Source organism: Sminthopsis crassicaudata, chromosome 3 (assembly GCF_048593235.1).
Source record: "Sminthopsis crassicaudata isolate SCR6 chromosome 3, ASM4859323v1, whole genome shotgun sequence".
NCBI classification, from domain to species: Eukaryota; Metazoa; Chordata; class Mammalia; order Dasyuromorphia; family Dasyuridae; genus Sminthopsis; species Sminthopsis crassicaudata.
The window spans coordinates 466,599,835-466,619,389 of NC_133619.1; the positions used below are offsets into that span (position 1 = coordinate 466,599,835).

At 34.1% G+C, this 19,555-nt stretch overlaps 1 protein-coding gene across 1 annotated transcript in view; it reads left to right on the forward strand.

Annotated features, from left to right (window-relative positions):
* NEB (nebulin) overlaps positions 1 to 19,555 on the forward strand; it is a 213,863-nt gene that overhangs the window by 136,957 nt on the left and 57,351 nt on the right. Inside the window, 21 exon segments of the mRNA XM_074303459.1 lie at positions 57 to 164; positions 272 to 385; positions 934 to 1,131; positions 1,944 to 2,048; positions 2,818 to 2,922; positions 3,012 to 3,116; positions 4,033 to 4,140; positions 6,703 to 6,816; positions 7,118 to 7,315; positions 8,215 to 8,319; positions 9,644 to 9,748; positions 11,098 to 11,205; positions 12,015 to 12,122; positions 13,737 to 13,844; positions 14,460 to 14,564; positions 14,667 to 14,771; positions 15,535 to 15,633; positions 16,025 to 16,135; positions 17,340 to 17,444; positions 18,258 to 18,362; positions 18,641 to 18,745. Of these exon segments, the coding sequence (XP_074159560.1) occupies positions 57 to 164; positions 272 to 385; positions 934 to 1,131; positions 1,944 to 2,048; positions 2,818 to 2,922; positions 3,012 to 3,116; positions 4,033 to 4,140; positions 6,703 to 6,816; positions 7,118 to 7,315; positions 8,215 to 8,319; positions 9,644 to 9,748; positions 11,098 to 11,205; positions 12,015 to 12,122; positions 13,737 to 13,844; positions 14,460 to 14,564; positions 14,667 to 14,771; positions 15,535 to 15,633; positions 16,025 to 16,135; positions 17,340 to 17,444; positions 18,258 to 18,362; positions 18,641 to 18,745 (2,424 nt within the window).

Below are 19,555 nucleotides of genomic sequence, written 5' to 3' on the forward strand. Positions count from 1 at the left end.
TAAAGATGAAAGCATGTTTTATCTTATTGAAATCTTCCCATCTTTTCCTTGCATAGATATTGTATAAAGGATCCTGGGAAGGAAGCAAAGCCTATGGCTATACCTTGGATGAGCGCTACATCCCAATTGTTGGTGCCAAGAATGCTGACTATGTGAATAGCCTGGTCAGTATGATTTTTTTCTGCTCTAAAATCTGTGTGCATCTTTTGGTGGGAAAGACTGACTAGTAAGAATATGCTCAGCGATTCTTAACGGTGTTAATGCTTCACAGCTTAAATACAAAGAAGTATATGAAAAGCAGAAGGGCCATTACCTGGCCGGAAAACACATCAGTGAATTCCCTGCTGTTATTCATTCTTTGGATTTCCAGAAAATGAGGAGTGCGGTAAGTAAGAAAAACTACCATTTTGTTTTCTTTAAAATTTTTCTTTCTAATTTTTTCTTTGTCCTAAGGCCTTGTGATGTCACTTCTTGATGTGCTCCCCATTTGATCCTCCCTTCTAATAAGTAAATAGTTTAGAAAGGACTACTTCATTCTTATTTTTGAATCTCCAGCAGCTAACACAATGTCTTGCACATAATTTGTGCCTAATAAATGTTTATTAAATTAAATTTAAATGAATTGTTTAGTTACATATGGAAAAAAAGAGGCTAAAAGAAAAGGAATTAAAGTTTTTTTCCACAATAGTCTATCAAATAACTTCCTATTTTAAAGATACTGACTTATATTATAATTAAGGTCTTAATATGGCTAAGTATTCTAACACATTTTAATTCCTTCTTTTTAAAAAAATTAATGTCCTTTTCCACAATTGATAGTCTATTAAATACCTTCCTATTTTAAAGACACTGCCCTATGTTATAGTTAAGGTTTCAATGTGATTAAGTATTCTATTTTAATTCCTTCTTTTAAAAAAAATTGATGTCCTTTAGCTGAACTACAGAAGACATTATGAAGACACCAAAGCCAACGTGCATATTCCCAATGACATGATGAATCATGTACTGGCTAAAAAGTGCCAATATATCCTTAGTGACCTGGAGTATCGACATTACTTTCACCAATGGACATCTCTACCAGAAGAACCCAATGTCATCCGTGCCCGAAATGCCCAGGAGATTTTGAGTGATGTATGTATTTTTATAAATACTACTCATGGGTCACATTTCACTGACTCCTAGATCTAATTTGTCCACCCACATATTTATGTATTATATAATATACTTATGTATTATATAATAATACAAGTAGGGTCAGATTAAAATCTTCCTCCTCCTTTCCTTGAACTATTCAATAGGATATCCAAAATGAGAATTCTCTCCGGTCCTTAGTAAGTTGCCGGAAATATTTATGGAAGGCAAAAAGATGAAGTATTCCTATATGCACTTCTTTACTATTTTCTTTTTAGTCCTAGTTCTTATAGAATCTTGCACAGGATTTGTATTACTCTTCTAACCCAGCCTTGGGAGCCCTTAGTACTTGATCTAGTCTTCTCTACTATTAGTAAAAATTAGATTCAATATTAGATCCAGAAAGAGGAAGTGGTAGAGTCCTGTAGGATCCTAATTTCTTCCATGAAGATCTCCAAGCAATAAAGATGAAATCCCTCTGACCAGGAAAGAAAATAGTCAACTTTAATTCTCTATTTCCCTTAATCATCCAAAACCAACAGTCTTCAATTAGACTATGAGTTCTTGTGGCCAGGGATTAAAAAAAAAAAAAAAACCAACGCTTAGCACAAAGCCAGGCACATAATAGGTATTTAATAAATGCATATTGCCTGACTGATCCTAATGTTTAGAAGCCTTTATACTCTGGAATTTTAAAATTTGTGCCTAATGGGCCTATTGAATAATCTAAACCCAGTTGATATAAAGATATTAAAATGAACTATTGTAGATAAACTGACAATTGTTGCTTTCCTCCCTTTTCCCTTAAACAGAATGTATATAAAGATGACTTAAACTGGCTGAGAGGAATTGGATGCTATGTCTGGGATACACCTCAAATCCTCCATGCTAAAAGATCCTATGATCTTCAAAGTCAGGTAAGTAACCCCCCTGAAAGATTACAGATCAATAAAAAGCATTGTTGGTATTTGTTTAAAAAAAAAAAAAAAAGAAAGAAAGAAAGAAAGAAAAAAATCACAACAATCCCTTACTTTTTTTGTGATTTTGAGTTTACAAATCTTTTCACATCCATTATCTCTTCAGCTTCACAGTAGTCCAGTGAGGTAGACTAGCTATCTTAGGCCTGTAACTGATGTAGAAATTAAGGGATAACAAGGGTAGGTAACATAATCTAGCTAATAAAAAACAATGCTGAAATCAAAACCCAGGCAATCAAATTCCTAGGGTTTTTTTCTAAAACACAAAGCTGTCTCTATTTTTTTATGGTAAAGGTAATTATTTAAGAGGAGCTAAAGAACTTCTCCCAAAAATTTTTCTTCCTAGTTTATCCCAACAATGCTTGAAATTTTCATGTTTAGTCTCCTATTTGACTTCAGCAATTAAAGTTTTAATATGAGATTAAAATAGAATTATATTATTCTGGTGTCTGGGTGTGGAGGGTGAAGAAATAACTCAATAAATTATTATCAAACCACAGCACTAATATCCCTAAGAAATTATTAGAAAGGGAAATTTTGACTTTGGGAAAGGGAAAGAAAAGGTTTCATGCAAATGTAGAAAACACATTTCATGCATCTCACAGTTTCATTAAATCAAATATATGTGAAAAACATAGCTTTGATCATATTGTCAGCTACTAACATTGATGTTCTCTTTCTTTCCACATATTTTATCTTTCTCTTATAGCTGCAATATACAGCGGCAAGTAAAGACAATTTCCAGAACTACAATCTGGTCACAGATACACCGCTTTATGTGACTGCCCTCCAGAGTGGCATTAATGCCAGTGAGGTAGGTTCCTTTCACCTTTCTTCTATTCTGATTTTAACCTGTTTGCTACTTTTTAAATAATGGAAATTAATAATATTTTCTGTTTGTAGGTGAAATATAAAGAAAATTATCATCAGATCAAGGACAAATACACCACAGTTCTAGAAACAGTGGATTATGACAGAACCAAGAATCTAAAGAGTCTTTTTAGCAATGTGAGTTGGGTTGGGTTTTTTTTGTTCTTTGTGCTTTTAAAGATGAGAAGAAACTTGGTGAAGAGAAGGGAGAGCTTTGGTCTAAATTTTCTGTTTTTCAGTCTTTCCTATCTCTGCTTCTGCCCATAAATCATCTTAATCTCTAGGATCCCATTGTTCCAAAGCCCATGGTTATACTTTATTGAGCTTCTCTCTGTGTGTAGCACTGTACTTGACATTAAGAAGAAATCAAGTCTTTCACATATAAGAATGTACTCAGCCTTGATGATCTGGAGCTTATCCTGTTCTCTCAGTCAAGGATTTTGATAATCAGCGAGGATCTTTCCTTTGCTTCTTTTAGACCCTTTAGACCAATAGTGAAATTTATTAGTCTCATAGAATCCTTGAATTATTAAAAGTGATGAAGTGACTTGGGAGAGAGGGAGTCAAATAAAGGTAAAATTAAAAGAAGGTTATAATATAATAATTAAAATAACATTTATGAGCTTTATTTTATTTCTAAAATATTTGCAAATATATATTTACAAATTTTAAAGTTTACAAATACATATATTATTTCATTTGAAATCTTCCTACCTCATAGTCTCATAGTTAATGAGTATTGGAGGTAGGAAGGATTCAAATCCAGGTTATCCTGACTCTAAGTCCAGCATGCTATCTCTTCTTAAACTATGGGTTATGACCCCATTATAACTGAGGGTCATGAGATGATGATTTATCATCAATGATTTGTATACCTTTGTTATATATCTATATATCTAGGATCGTGTAAAGATTTCTCAGATGAAAAGGAGTTGTGAGTGGAAAAAGTTTAAGAAGTCCTGCTCTATATCACCTAGCTACATTTGTGCTTTTATAAGAAATGTAAATTAAGATACATCTTCAGATATAACGTTTTATTCTTTCAACTTTTCAGAATCTCTACAAGAATGCTTGGGAAAAAGTGAAAGCTACAAGCTACATATTACCAACCAACACAGTCTCATTGACACATGCAAAGAATCAAAAATATTTGGCTAGCCATGTGAGTATATTTAAAGTGTGATATTTACCCCTACTGATGTTTTTCTAGTTTTATTTTGTACTGTCCACATATATTTTCCATGCTTATGGGATAAACTAACTCTTGAGGCAAGTAATAGGCACTTACCCATAAGCTTTAAAAATGTCTTTTGATTGACTAATTAATGAGCAAGCAAGTTGGCAGATCCATTGCTTGTGGCCTGGAAATTTTTCTCCAATACCTTCTGGAGTAGACTAAGCTTTCAAGGTTTTTAGCAAATACACTATTCAGACATTCATTCCTTCCTGGTTCTTACTTAAAAATTTAGTCTCTCAAGTCTTTCTTTGTCACTTTCCTTTTCCCACTCTTAAGAACTGCTTTGGTGATGTAGTGTTAATAGGGAAGTATAGTAATTAAAAAGGAAAAAGTGTTAGAGCACATCACAAATAAGGTTTATTTTTCTAAGATAGAGGTTTTGTGTTATCATAAAAGTAAATAAATAAAACAATAAATATAGTAGATTGATCATAAAATGTCAACCCAATTGATTAGAAAGTTGATTGACCTTTTTTTAAGACTCATTCAAACCAGGTATTTGTACCACATATAATAATAAAAAAAAAAAAAACCTTGTTAAAATTTAATTGTGCTTTTAAAAAATCTGACTAGGTCTTATGTCTAGAACAACCAAACTGTAGAAATGTTAGAAGCAAATAGTCAGCATAAAACACACCCACAGCCCCGGAAAGGATAATCTTACACATTGAACCTTTTACATTGAACATTTTCCTATAATAACTTACTGGCATGGCATCTACAATCCTTTTGCCTATGGTTGGTGCTACAATCTTTGTAACCTAATCTTATTCTAGAAAACTTAAAATTATTTTTCTTCTTAGTTTTGGTTTTTATGTTGAGAAGTTTGGAAGTAGTTGGATATAGTAATGATAATGCCATGTGATTTTCATTCATCAGTCATCTCTCTGATATCTCAGGCTAAAGTAAAAATTATTAACTCTTCTTCAGGTCATGGGAACTTTTAGAAGTAGGGATATCTATGAGCCTCTCCTTTAAAGGCATAAAATAAAATCCATAGGGTTATAAAGAAAACCAATTGAATTGAAATATAGTTGTTGTTTGAAGTTCACAGACTTCAAGCTGAGAGCACCTGGCAAACTTAGAGTGTAAGGAAACATGAATAGTAGGAGTAAAGGATTATGGCATCTGACGAATAACATTTCATATTTTAGCCATTAGTATCATTCTCCTAAATCTCCACATAAAGGTTCACTTGGATCCTTATTTAGGGGCTATATTCCTCTGTATAACTGTCATCAAATACTCTAGTGGATCTGTTATCCCATCAATATGAACGTTCCCTTCACTAATGCAGATAACCATGTGCCCATTTGGTGTTCATGTCGTCCAACTGTCCAATTATCTGTTCAAGTTCTAGGGACCTTCTTTTATTTCTTCCAGCATAGCAAAGGTAACAAGGAAAAAAACAGACTCTCTGCCATTTATCCCTCTGTTCTCATCTTCTTTTTCTTTTATTATTTGTTTATATTTATTTTTATTTTATCCTTTACTCCAGTTCTACTTTTTAGTTCCTTATTTGTTTTCTATTGCAACCTCCCAACACCCACCATGCCTTCTTAGAGATTCTCTTTTTTTAAATTCCTCACCAACTATAGTGTTCCATGACTAATGGATACGCTATAACACTTATAGAATATTGGCATATTGGCATTAAAATGGATCCTACTTTCTGGGAGAAGATTATGACCATTAAAAAAAAAAAAAAAAGAACTTTGCAATTTCCTGAAGGAAATTCATACTTCATACTGGTCTCTTCCTATTGTTCAGTTCTGGGCCCATGTCATTATATATGCTCTATATGTTATATCCATATGTGTATATGCCACTAAAAGAGCTATATAAGTTGTCTATATAACTGCATGTCATAATTTGAATGACAGGCATTCTCTATCCATTTAGTTTTTTTGTGTGTAGGACAAATTTTTTGAATAGTTATGGATTTCTTCTGGGAAGCTCTTCATAGAATATATGATATGAATCTGAAAATAAAATTTAAATACCTAAAATTATTTTAAAAGAAAAATATACTGAAAAATAATATCAGCCATGACTATATTTATATTTTATATAAAGTAGCTATTTAAAACAATGAGTATTATAGGTATTCCAGTATATTAAAGAGTATTCCATATATTACAGGATATTAAAGTGCTTAGCATATTATTTGGCATATAGAAGGTGTTTACTAAATGTTTATTAATTGACTTCATATGAAGTACAAAAAAAAAATGGATGCATGAAAACTACCTTTTCCTGTGTAGTGTTTGGAACATTTTATAAAAGGCATTAGATAATGCTTATGATCAAGAGTCTCGGGTTTTCAGTCAATTTCTTAAAATCTAGAAGTTAACTGTGCATATTGTTAATAGTAATATCAATAGAAACAAAGACTTTAAGACTATGGGATGGTGGTATGCATTCCATGTAATTTAGAATGTATTGTAGTTCTCTTAAAATCTCAATTCCTTTGTCTTTACTCTGTAGAACAAATATCGTGAAGAGTATGAGAAGTTCAAAGCTCTCTACACTTTACCAAGAAGTGTTGATGATGATCCAAATACAGCAAGATGTCTTCGAGTGGGCAAACTTAACATTGATGTGAGTGATTCCAAAGGTGGTCCTTTAAATGAGAGCAAGTAATAAAAACCTCTATATAATAATGTACACTATAAACAACTTATTTGGAAAGTGTATATATGCATTTTATGCAATGAAAGATGCGATTTAGGAGAGCTTCTAAGTTGCTTTCCCTCCCCTATTCCTATGATTATGCAGCAAAGTGCTTACTTTGGAGGTTAAATACCTTCTTTTTTGCATCCTAAGAAAAATGAGTTTCTGAATGTAATACCTTGTCACAGAGCTTTCTGATCGAATTGTACTATTTTATTTCATCTCACAGCGCCTCTACAGATCTGTCTATGAAAAGAATAAGATGAAAATCCACATTGTGCCAGACATGGTAGAGCTTATGACTGCCAAGGATACCCAGAAGAAAGTCAGTGAAGTTGATTATCGCCTCCATCTGCATGAATGGATCTGCCACCCAGACCTGCAGATCAATAGCCATGTCAGGAAAGTCACAGATCAGATCAGTGATGTAAGTGCATTGGTTTTCTGTAAAATTATTGTTTACCCCCAAAATAAAGTGGAACAGGCATCTTATATTTCTGTCCCTCTTGCTCTACTCATCAATAACTTTATTTGTTATTTAATCTCTGATCAGCTTCAGGTATTGTCCTATTTGGAAAAGTAGACTAAGTAATCTTTGAGATCATGGTACAGTAGAAAGAGTGTTGAACCTACTGTCCCAAAATTTCAATTCAAATCTCAGCTCTGATACTTTGCTACACATATGACTCTAGGAAAGCGCTTACATTTCCCTGGTCCTAGTTTCCTCATTAGTAAATGATGGGATTGGACTAAATGACTTATAAGGTTCCTTCCAGTTCTTGATTTCTTATCTATATCCAAGATCTCTATTTTGTGTTAATAAAATTATTATATCAAAAAGTTATGTGATATCCTTTGCACTATTATAAGAGAAGGAAATACAATAATTTTTGTGTTTTTCATTTTTTAATTGATTTGTTCTTCTGGACCTGTGAGTTTAGTGGTAGACAGAACTTCTAGTATGCATATTCCCTGTATTTACATAGATCATCAACCCATGTTGAACTTAAAGTCTTAGAAACTTTTAGGGACACTAAAAGTTTAAGTGGATTGCTCACAGTCACACAAGGTCAATGCATCAGAGAAAAGACCATGTCTTCTTTATTCCAAGTCCTTCCCTCAATGCCCTCCATCATGCTTCCTATCATTCTTATTGTTATCTTTAAAAATATATAACATACATAAATATTATGTATACATATGTGTGCATATATACATAATAAAAAGGATGAAAAAGGAAAGGAAAGGGTAAAACAAGAGAATGGAGAGTAAGAGGGAACAAATATATGTACTTAATTTTTTTCCCATCTGTTGGAAACCCTTTAGATTGTCTATAAGGATGACCTCAATTGGCTGAAAGGTATTGGTTGTTTCGTCTGGGACACACCTGAAATTCTCCATGCAAAACATGCCTATGATCTGCGTGATGATGTAAGTCTAATTTAATTTGACTTAATTAATATATGAGTGTATCTAGTACATAGATATGCATTTGTATATATACACATAAGTTTTTGCATGCATGTCATATACATAAATATATATAAATGTATATTTTACACACATACACACACACAAATATGCCAGTATCTATCTTATCTCCCATTACCTCTTAGACTAAAAGAAAAGAAAGGAAACAAATCATCTTTGTGGTTTTGGGTCGAGTTAGGGATAGCAAATGCAGCCTTATCACAGGCAGTGAGATCCCCTAACAGGCTTAAATTTAAGTAACTTAAAATGATATGAAGAATTGGCTGAAACTAAAGAAAAAGGCTAAGAACTTAACTAGATGAGCCACAGATCTTAGAACCGCCAAGTCCATGTAGTCTTGCTATGCTTTTTCTCACACAGAAAGCCTTGATAAATTGCTCTGTAGATGGGGCTTGTTAATTTGCCTTTTGATAAAGCTTCAACAATTTGGAATTTATGATCATGTGAACTAAGACTGGCTAAAAGCCATTTTCTGGTGAAATTAAGGCTCACCAAGTAAATTGACACAGGTTCCGTGAAGAAAGTTTTAAAATACTAGAGAAAACAGTTTTCAAGCATCTTCAAGTACTTACAAATACTCAGTTTGAGCACAAGAGATATACTCATTTAAAACATAGCTTAGAATGAGTTATAATTAGAAACAGACTATTAATGTGTTAGAGGCAGCTAGGTGGTCCAATAAACAGAAGGATGGACTGATAGTCAAAAGACCTAATTCAAATCCAGCCTCAGATATTTAATATCTGTACAACTTTGGGTAATCAGGTAATTTCTGTCTACTTCAGTTGTCTTATCTGTTAAATGAAACAAATAATAGCACCTACTTTCCAGAGTTGTGAGGATAAAATGAAATGATATGTGTAAAATACTTTTCAAACCTCAAAATGTATGAAATAATATTTGTATAGCTCTTTGCAAATCTTAAAGTATAGCATAAATGTTTACTACCAATAATAATAATAAACTGCATTTCTTTCAAAATAATCCTATAATAGATTATTCACTAATTCCCACTGGCTTCCCCCAGCTTTTTTATATTACTGGAGCATTTCAGTAATTGATTTTATTTTTTAAATAATGCATTGCAAATGAAGCTTCAAAAAATCTGAAGGAGCGTTGTTGAATATAGTTGTTGCAAATAATGAAAAAAATATAACATTTTAGGGAGAAATCAGTCTTAGAAGAAAATAGTAGAATAATGATATAACCTCAATAATTTCCTCTTTTTTCTTCCCTCCCTTTGTCTCTTTCCTTCTTCCTATAGATAAAATACAAATCCCATGTAATGAAAACAAGAAATGACTACAATTTGGTCACAGATACACCAGTTTATGTACAGGCAGTCAAAAGTGGCCAGCAACTGAGTGATGTAAGTACCTGTGTGTAAAAATTCTTCAGGTGGTGTGGGCTCAAAAAGAGAGGTATAGATCTATTGTCCCAGAACTATACACCTTTCTTGCTGAGAGATTCTTATGCCTTAAGAGGCTATTTTTCAAAATATTTAAAATTTAAAAAATTTTATCATCTACATTATTATTGTACATTATTATTATAGTTTCCTGGTACAAAAGCTTAAGTCAATGAACTAGAGATTTGGAGTTTCAAAAATGTTTTTCATGTTGAAGTTAGTGGACTCAGCAGTTTTATAGATGTGAGTGTTCTTATTTATTCATATCTTCTCGATCCGCTTAATTCTTAACCATGTCTTTCCATCAATGTTCACTGGGAGTCCAGCCATTTTGCTAAGTAAATAGAGGTAAATAGTGTTGCTTTGCAGCCCTAGAATTTTGTTCTTATAAATCACATTTGACCCTACTTTTCCAAGTTACATAACACTGTGGATAGAGTGCTGGACCTGGAGTTAGGAAGATATGAGTTGACAATGGCCCTAGACACTTAATAGCTGGATGACCCTGGGCAAGTAATTTAATGTCTGCCTGCCTCAGCTTCCTTAACTGTAAAATGGGTATAACTGCCAAAGTTGTTTTGAGGATAAAATGAGATGATATTTTTAAAGTGCTTTGATCACTTTAAAGCATTACCTAAATGCTAACTATTATCATTAGCTACTATCATTCTCTGAAGAAGGCAAAAACGTTCCAATATATTTCTTTATCATTTCCAATTTTAAAAAGTACTAACTCTTATTTCTGCCAGAGTGGCTTTTTTCCCTTTTTGGATATATAAGATCCCACTTCTATCCAACAGATTAGATGGTTCATAAAAGATAGTTTTTCAGTAAGAAACAAAGCTGCAAGCTTAAAGCTCCTCTCTATTTTTAGAAGTAGCTTTTTAGCTATTTCATAGCTAAAATCAGATAGAAAACCATTCTCAAAGAAAGGATGCCCTTGTTTCCACTCTCACCTCTAACACATATTGGCTGAGTGACTTTAGGCAAGTCAGTTACTTTCAGTTCCCAAGTAACTTCCAAGAATCTGCGTTGTAAAAGAGGTACTAATTTGCGCTTTTCATCTAGGTTTTCCTCCTAGAGTTCCCAACTCCAGTTAAATTATAGATCCAGATTTTTTATATAATTGATCTATTTATTCATTGGACAAATTTCCATGATATCAGAGGATTGATTGCGTTGGGCTCCCAGAATTAGAAAAGATTTGAGCTTCCATTTCAGTTCAGTGAAAACCAGTTCTCTAAAAGTGCTAGTCCTATCAAGGAATTATTGTTGTGTCAGCCCATTCACTTTGGCTTTTCTCCCATCAGGCTGTCTACCGTCATGAATATATACATAATGTCAGAGGTAAAGTGGCTCCCACTACTAAGACAGTGGATCTGGATCGGTCACTTCATGCTCATAAACTTCAGAGTGAGGTGAGTGTTGAAAATCTATTGTGATGGTATTTTGAGTCTGGTACAGAATCAGGAGGGATGAATTCTGATTCCATGACACACAGGAGAAGTATCTTATCCCAACTCAGAAGAAAGGACTGATTGACTCAGAGAGAGAGAATTATAAACTTTTGAACATACTTGAGATTATATGAGCTGAAAAGAAAAGATACATCTAACTTGTATTTCCTCTATTGTATTTCTATCAACATGGTTGCTAGAGCGCTGGATTTAGAGACCCAGTATTTGAATTCCAACTTACTATATGTATCACTTAGGACTTCTCTCTTTTCTTCATCTACTAAGTGATAAAGTTGTCCTAAATGATCTCTACAGTCCCTTCCAGTCCTCTGTCTATTATTTTGTGATCCTATGACATTTATTAGCCACGTACATTAGGTTCCAAAGTTGGGATATCTGGTGCTATCTTTCTGTATATTAGTCATGGATCATGCAGTGCCACTTAGTGGGGTCAGAGGCTGTGATGGAGCTCAGCTCCTTGTTTCTTCTCCTTCTTCTAGGTCTTCCCAAAAAATTTTAGGGTCAAATAAATTTCCTCTACAATTCTGTTCTTGCCCCAATCCAAGAGCAAAAGTAGAAAGGTCTGACATCCTTCAAGAACTTGATACCTTGTTATTTTCTGATATATTTGTCTTAGCTCAGACAGCACAAAGACTTTGGGATTTGTTGAGAAACCCAGTGTAAGCTTTGTCTTGTATGTTCTTAACCCAGATCAACCACTTAACAATAGATATAATTTTAACCTCTTTTTTTCATGCTTTTCTTTGCAGTATTTATATCGAAAAGATGGCTTACGGTACCTCCCTACTGGATACAGGCTTCCAGGAGATGCTCCCAACTTTAAGAAGGCTAAGGAGGCTCAATACATGAGTAGTTATGTAAGTAATATCCTCAAGTATAAGGTACAGAGGTAATAGTTTGAAGCTTTGGGGGATCATGAATCTAATTTTTTACAGCTTTAACTACTTAGAACAAGGTTATTCCTATCCTTCAGTCTTACAAGTTCAACCTGTTATACAGAGGGAAGAGATAAATACAACAACCCACTGGCCTCAAATGTGGCAGCTGGGTATTGTCTTCTACCTACTCCTTAGCTCAGTGAGTAGCTAGAATGAGTAGCCACGGCCTAGTTAAAGATGTAGACCAATTAACTTTGCTTTGTTCCGTAGCCATATACTTTATCCCAATTGCTATCCCACAAATATAAGCAATTGGTCACCCAGGGGCCCTAGACAATAAACTATAGTCAGATCCATGCAACTTGTCCCTGTGAGTAAGAAAACAACCAGAAGCATATGTCCTGCTGAGACTGGATCACTAAAGGATGGAATTATTATAATGTTATAGAATCTTGACAGAAAGATAGGGAATTCAGAGTGACAAGGAGGGAGGGGGAGAGAGGGACAGGAGAAGGAAGAAGGAAGGAAAAGTTTACAAGTTTGAAAATTTTTCTCCAGCCTCCCTCGGTACTTGTCAAATTCCTAACTATATAGCCAATGACAATCAGCAACTATAGTCATGAGAATTATAGCACTAGGTCTAGCAGATAAATCTGCTCTTTTTCACTAAGCTTTTTTTACTCTCTATGGTCTTATTTTTTTAAGTGAGATCATAAAAGAAACATTTTTTCTTTTCCCATTTTTGGGTCTATTTTCAGGAGAATATTTTTATTTTTAACTTAACAAATGCCAACTAAAATGGCCATTTTCATTATGCAGAGTATAACAGAAGGAAACAATTATATGTGAAATTATGAACCTTTATTGGGTACAGCCTGCTTTTTAAAAGTATGTAATAATTTCAACAACTAACTTTAGTGCTTCATAGCATGTCTGGGATATTTCATTCTGTTTTCTTCTGAAACTATTTTTCAAATATACTTTAGTGTTCTCCTTTTCTTTCTTTTCTTTTGCATAATCTCTCTCTCTTTCTCTCTCTCTTTCTCTCTCTCTTTCTCTCTCTCTGTCTCTCTCTCTGTCTCTCTCTCTGTCTCTCTCTCTCTCTGTCTCTCTCTCTCTCTCTCTCCTGTCTCTCTTCTCTCTCTCTTTCTCTCTCTCTCTCTCTCTCTCTCTCTCTCTCTCTCTCTCTCTCTCTCTCTCTCTCTCTCTCTCTCTCTTTCTCTCTCTCTCTCTCTCTCTCTCTCTCTCTCTCTCTCTCTCTCTCCTTCCCTCCTCTCTCCCCTCTTCCCCTCTCCCCTCCCTCTCTCTCTTTCCTCTTCTCCTCTCTTTCTTTCTCCCTCCCTCCCTTTGATATTGTATCCCTATCCTCCCACTACCACTTTACTCCCCACAGACTTTTTTCCAGTATTCATTTTCATAGCTAACTCTATTATCAGAATCATGCTAGAAACTTTCTCTTAACATTAAATTCATAAGAATTTTCAAACCAAAAGGGTTTTTTCCCCTGTATGGACTAGAAAGACTATAAATTATAATGTTGCCTCTCCCTTTAAAAAATTGTGTTTTCCCCCTAAATCGACTTTTCTTTTACAGTTTAAATACAAAGAAGTCTATGAACATCTTAAAGCAAATGGATATACTCTTGGTCCCAAGGATGTTCCATTTGTTCATGTCCGGAGAGCCAACCAAGTTACTAGTGAGGTATTGTAACTATTGACTATGAAGTTAAATATTTCATTTCAGTGGATAAGTATTTGTTAGAAATATATTAAAGAGTCAAGCTGAATCCAGCACCAGTCTCAAACGTCAGCAGGCAAGAGAGCATTCACTTTTGTGACTTTTATAATTGGCAATGTGCCTTTCTATTGAAAGGCGAATTCCATCATACAAGGCTTCTCTGTCTGCCTTCCTCTGCACAGAATTTCAAGGGGTGAATTAACAGAAGGATACATAAAGTTACTGTCTTTTTTAGCAAAAAAAAAAAGTTAATAGTCATTTTAAAGAAAACTCCCTTTGGTAAATTTATTTCCGAACCAATGAATTCTCAGTGTGATCTTCAAGCAAAATTGCTTTTTGATATAATTATTAAAAATAATATTCTCTTTTGTAACTGTTCCTTCCAATTTTTACTTTTATTTTTGTCCTTAGCCTCTCTTCTTTTATTAAAAAAAAATCTTATTTTATGCTTTCGCCATTTCAAATCACCTTCCCTCCCAAAATAGCTGGGGTATTTGATTGTTGACTAATAAATGCATACCTTGATTACCTTATCCTGCACTAAGCATTTCACATATTTTTTTCCCTCCTCTGACATAGCGCCTGTATAGAGAATTATACCACAAATTAAAGGACAAGATTCATACCACTCCAGATACACCTGAAATTCGTCAAGTCAAAAAAACGCAAGAAGCTGTCAGTGAAGTATGTATTTTTCCAGATCAAGGGGCAAGTGGTTGAAATTTAATTCTGAATGCAAAAGTTAAATTTTCAAATTTAACATGTGTGATTTCCACCCTCCTTTAGCTGATCTACAAATCTGACTTCTTCAGGATGAGAGGACACATGATTTCCTTGCCATATACACCTCAAGTGATACATTGCCGCTACGTGGGAGATATCACAAGTGATGTAAGCAACTCATAGGAGCCCTAGTGGTTAGGGGAGGACTTGGAGAGGGCCATCTTGGTTCAGAGCCTAAGTTTCCATTCCACATGCTCTAAGCAGCGGATAACCGATGCACCTTAGAGTTCCTTCTTTTCCTTTTCACACCTTTTCACTTCCTAAGTGAATCTTTCTGAGGAATGCTCATTCCCGACTGCTTATCAGAAGTGATCACAATCATCAAAAAATCCAACTAGGAAATTTAAGGAGCCCACTTAACTCTTCTGCATGTTTCAGAAGCCACCTCCATCAATTTATTTTTTAGCATCAATTCCCCTTCTACCCTTCACCCCATATTCTTTAATATTCTTAAATAACTGCTTTTCATTCTTGCCACATCTGTCTTTCAAAAGTCACACTATTGCTGTCCAAGGTTCTCTATGTATGGCCCCTATGTAAAATGGGTTAAGATCAGGGATTGGACAGCTCTAAAGTCAGGAGGATCTGAGTTCAAATTTGGTCTCAGACACTTAATATTTCCCAGATGTATGACCCTGAGCAAGTCACTTAACCCCAATTGCTTAAAAAAAAAAAAGATCAGGGATTGGAGGCTTTAATGAAAGCATCAGTGATTGATTTGATCTGGTTGAGTCCATAGTGGGAATGTTAAATTAAAATAAAATTAATCTATAAATATTTGTTGAATGTGTTTTATTTTGCCCATTTTTGAACTTTTAACTCTCTTTAAACTCTTCTTTGAACTTTTTAACTCTTTATTATGGCTTCACAGATTAAGTACAAAGAGGACTTACAAATATTGAAGGGCTTAGGATGCTTCCTCTATGATACCCCTGACATGGTCCGTTCCCGTCACCTGCGTAAGCTTTGGGTAAGCTTCATCCCTACAATCTCACTTGTCATATTGATGTACCTGATGAAAAATATGTCTCTAGTGTTGGGAAGGAGAAGATAACATACATACTATTGCTTCTGGGGGGAAAATGCTTACAATCCTGCCTGGGCAGTGACAACCCACTTGAAAAAGATATGTCCCTGAACTAACATAGATAACGAGCTCAATTAACATGAGAAGAGAGGGAGGAGGTGGATTTTGCCCCCCTGGAAGAGATATGGGACACTTAGAAAGCTCTGCTGTATTTATGCCTAATTTTTAATAAATACTTCAGAGAAAAACATATGTCAATGAGAGTCACTAGAAGGACCAATAATTATGTCTTACCTGCTGCAAGAGACATCTATAGTCTATTATTTTTTTCTAGTCTAACTACCTGTATACTGATAAGGCAAGGAGAGAGAGAGACAAATATAGTGTTGTGCTGGACACGCCTGAATACAGAAAAGTGCAAGAGCTGAAGACACATCTGAGTGAGGTGAGAATGTTTTGTTTTACCTCTCAATAACACTTATGCTAAAATAGGGAATGACAACAATAGTTTCTTTTTTAAAAAAATTTTTTATGAACTTAAAGATGAACCTTTCCATATAAAAAGTAAAATAGAGATTATATATGAAATTATCACTATTATAGATAGCTTGTTTTTTAAGCATATATTGAATTTAACACAATTATATCAATATTACCCTACTTTCCATCATCTCCTAAGCTTCTTTCTGCTCTCCTCTGTGTATTTTTAAATTATTTGTAAAATCTTTTATTCTTTCTTTTCTTTTTATTTTTACATCGTTATTATTCCCTCCCATTTTCCTCAACCCTTCTCCCTCCCTCCAAAAGCTCTTTTATAACAAATAAGTTTATAGTCAAACAAACCTATGATTCTTTCAAACAGTTTGTAATTTCGCCTGTAGCTGATCTTTATCTCATGCAGAAATTCTTAGCAATATTAAATGCCCTCCCTCTGCCATTAACTAGCTGTAACACACTAAGCAAATCACTTGACTGCATTAGGTCTTAATTTCCTCATCTGTAAGAAAGGGGTAATAATTATAACTGTCCTACTTAATGAATAAGGAATTATAAAGATAAAATGAAAGAAGAGCACAAAGGAATTTAGAAAGTCGAAAATATTACATAGATGTTAGATGTTCTTATAAGTATTACTCACTGTTTATGGGGGAAAAACATTTAATCAAGGCAGTCCATTATCTATCCATTTTATCACCCTATCAGCTCACATTGATGTAATTAAGGGCAGTCTTGAGACATATGTTACAACAAAACTGTAAAAATTTATTGAATAAATGTAAGTTTTGAAAATGGAGTGGGCCGGTCACATGGGTAGAGAAAGGGAAAAAAATAATGAACAATCCATATGCTTCTTTGGTATTCACTTAATGTCAAGAGAACTCATTACCCTTCTCCCCAATGGATAATACATGAGAAGATACGGACAAGAATGACATAGGATCAGAAGGCATAGATAGGTTGCCATTTCTTGAGGAGAACTCCTACATTAATTGCTTGTCTTTTGTTTCTATGATATGGCAATGTGATTGTTCTTCATTTATTTTTATTTATTTCATTTTCATTCAGTCCTACTATCTTTCTCTTTTGTTCATTTAGGTTCAATAAATGTTATTTCTAACAATGCTGATAATGGCTTGTTTTATGTTTAGTTGGTGTACAGAGCTGTAGGCAAGAAGCAAAAATCAATATTTACTTCAATTCTTGATACTCCTGACTTTTTAAGAGCCAAGAAGGGACAGAAGCTTCAGAGCCAGGTGAGAAAACTTAATGGGAAATATAGAATAATAATGCTTCCAATGCTACCCCACATGTCGTTCCCCCTTCAGTAGTTGACTCTGGATGTTTATTTTTGGCTTCTGCAAAAATGTTCTTCCTAAAATGGGGGAGGAACGTGACATATTTTAGGGTAACAGGCAATACTGCTTCTTATGCTTCTAGTCAATGATAGCTTCCATGGATGAATGATCTATTACTAAAAAACTATACGCAGACAAATTAAACCATTCCATGCATTGAGATCTCGGCTGATAAATCATGTTCCTTGTAGAAGATTCAATGGATGGGAATCTTCATCCTCCTTTCATTTCTTAAAAGGTGACCCTCAAAGGACAATTTTCAATATGGAAGTCCATATTTCAATACCTCAAAAGATCCCTAATTATTCAGAAAATAAATTTTTATATCTGAATAATAATAAGAATCATCACCTGATGGCCAACCACGTGGGTGATGAGCTTCTCCAAACTTAACCCAGGCTGGTCCTAGGATTATAATAGGGTAATACTCTTAGACCTTCCTGCTTCTTAGGCATGCTATCCTAAGCAGTAGAAATATTTGAGAATGGATGAGTTTGACTATTTAGGGGGAAAGGGATAGAAAAAAAGAAAATAAATAAAAAAGGGTGGTTGTCCTATATGAATCCATAAACAAATAGAATTATGATGAGTTCATATAAATTCAATTAATGTCACTTATGTGTATTTGGGGCTATGAAGAAAATTACAAATGCCACAATACCAATTACAATGTTCTAATAATACTGTATCCCTTTCCTTTGGTTTTTATAGTATCTATATGTTGAATTAGCTACCAAAGAGAGACCCCATCATCATGCTGGTAACCAGACTAAAGCCTTAAAGCATGCTAGAGACGTGAAGGACATGGTCAGTGAGGTAAGATAGAAAATCAACACTATTTATTCCAAATGAAAACATAGCTCTAAAAGGTGGTGAGACATTACCATTAAAATCTTCATCTTCAAACATCTACTCATAGTCATTTATGAAGAGTTCTTAGCTTGAATGAAAAGTAAATCTACATTCTTGAATATGAAGTATAACATTCCTAATTCCTTTGAAACTGGCACGATATTCTTCTCTGGCAGAGGCTGCAAATGGATGAAAAGCACTTGAACCTGAGTCTGATTCTCCCTCTCTGTTTTGTTCTTTAGAATAAGTACAAAATTCAGTACGAAAAGATGAAGGACAGATATACTCCAGTCCCTGACACACCAATCCTCATCAGAGCTAAAAAGGCTTACTGGAATGCCAGTGATGTAAGTATCCTAGAAATGTGTTCTCTTCCTAGTTCTTGCTCTTTTATGATGGGATGGAGCTGGGGTTGGAACTATCTAAGACAACATGTAAAAATAATCAAACCATTTCTATATTACTAATGACCATATAACTCATGTCATACAACTAACATAAAGATGAATTAAATGTTAGCTGAAGACACAGCTGAGAGGAAGTTTCTCTTTATGCTAATGTAAATGAAATTTAGATTGTCTTCTCAAAGTGTCTTAGTGTCATTTGGTAAGGAAAAATGTCAGTTCCTTAGTATTAGAATACATGATAATGATAAAATGACATTAATATTCTGACTCCACTAATTGCTCCAACCTCTTGGTATTTGCAAGTGACTTTCTAAGAATATAAGTTTCAGGGCTTCTGCTGACCAGTTTTGGTGAAAGGGATTTCATCACTGACACTTCCTTATGTCAATAAGATTATAGGTATAAATCAAATATATACACATATATACACATATATATTGGCCATATAGGGATAGTCATAGGGACTACACCCATGATTTCATTGCTTTAAATAAGTCCTAAGTAATGAAACTCTTTCTACCAATGTAGGTTTGCAGTTTCCCTGAAACTTATAGTCTTAGAGTTGTCTCTGTCAATAAAATCCCAAAATGGGGTCATTAAGAATCATAAATGAAAATTAAAAAAAAAAAAGAATATTTTGTTCAACTTGTTATTTTTTAGAGAAAGAAACAGATTTAGAGAGGCAATCTGAATTGCTTTAAATTTTGTAGCAAGGTTGTACAATATTACAATTAGAGTCTGGGTCTATAT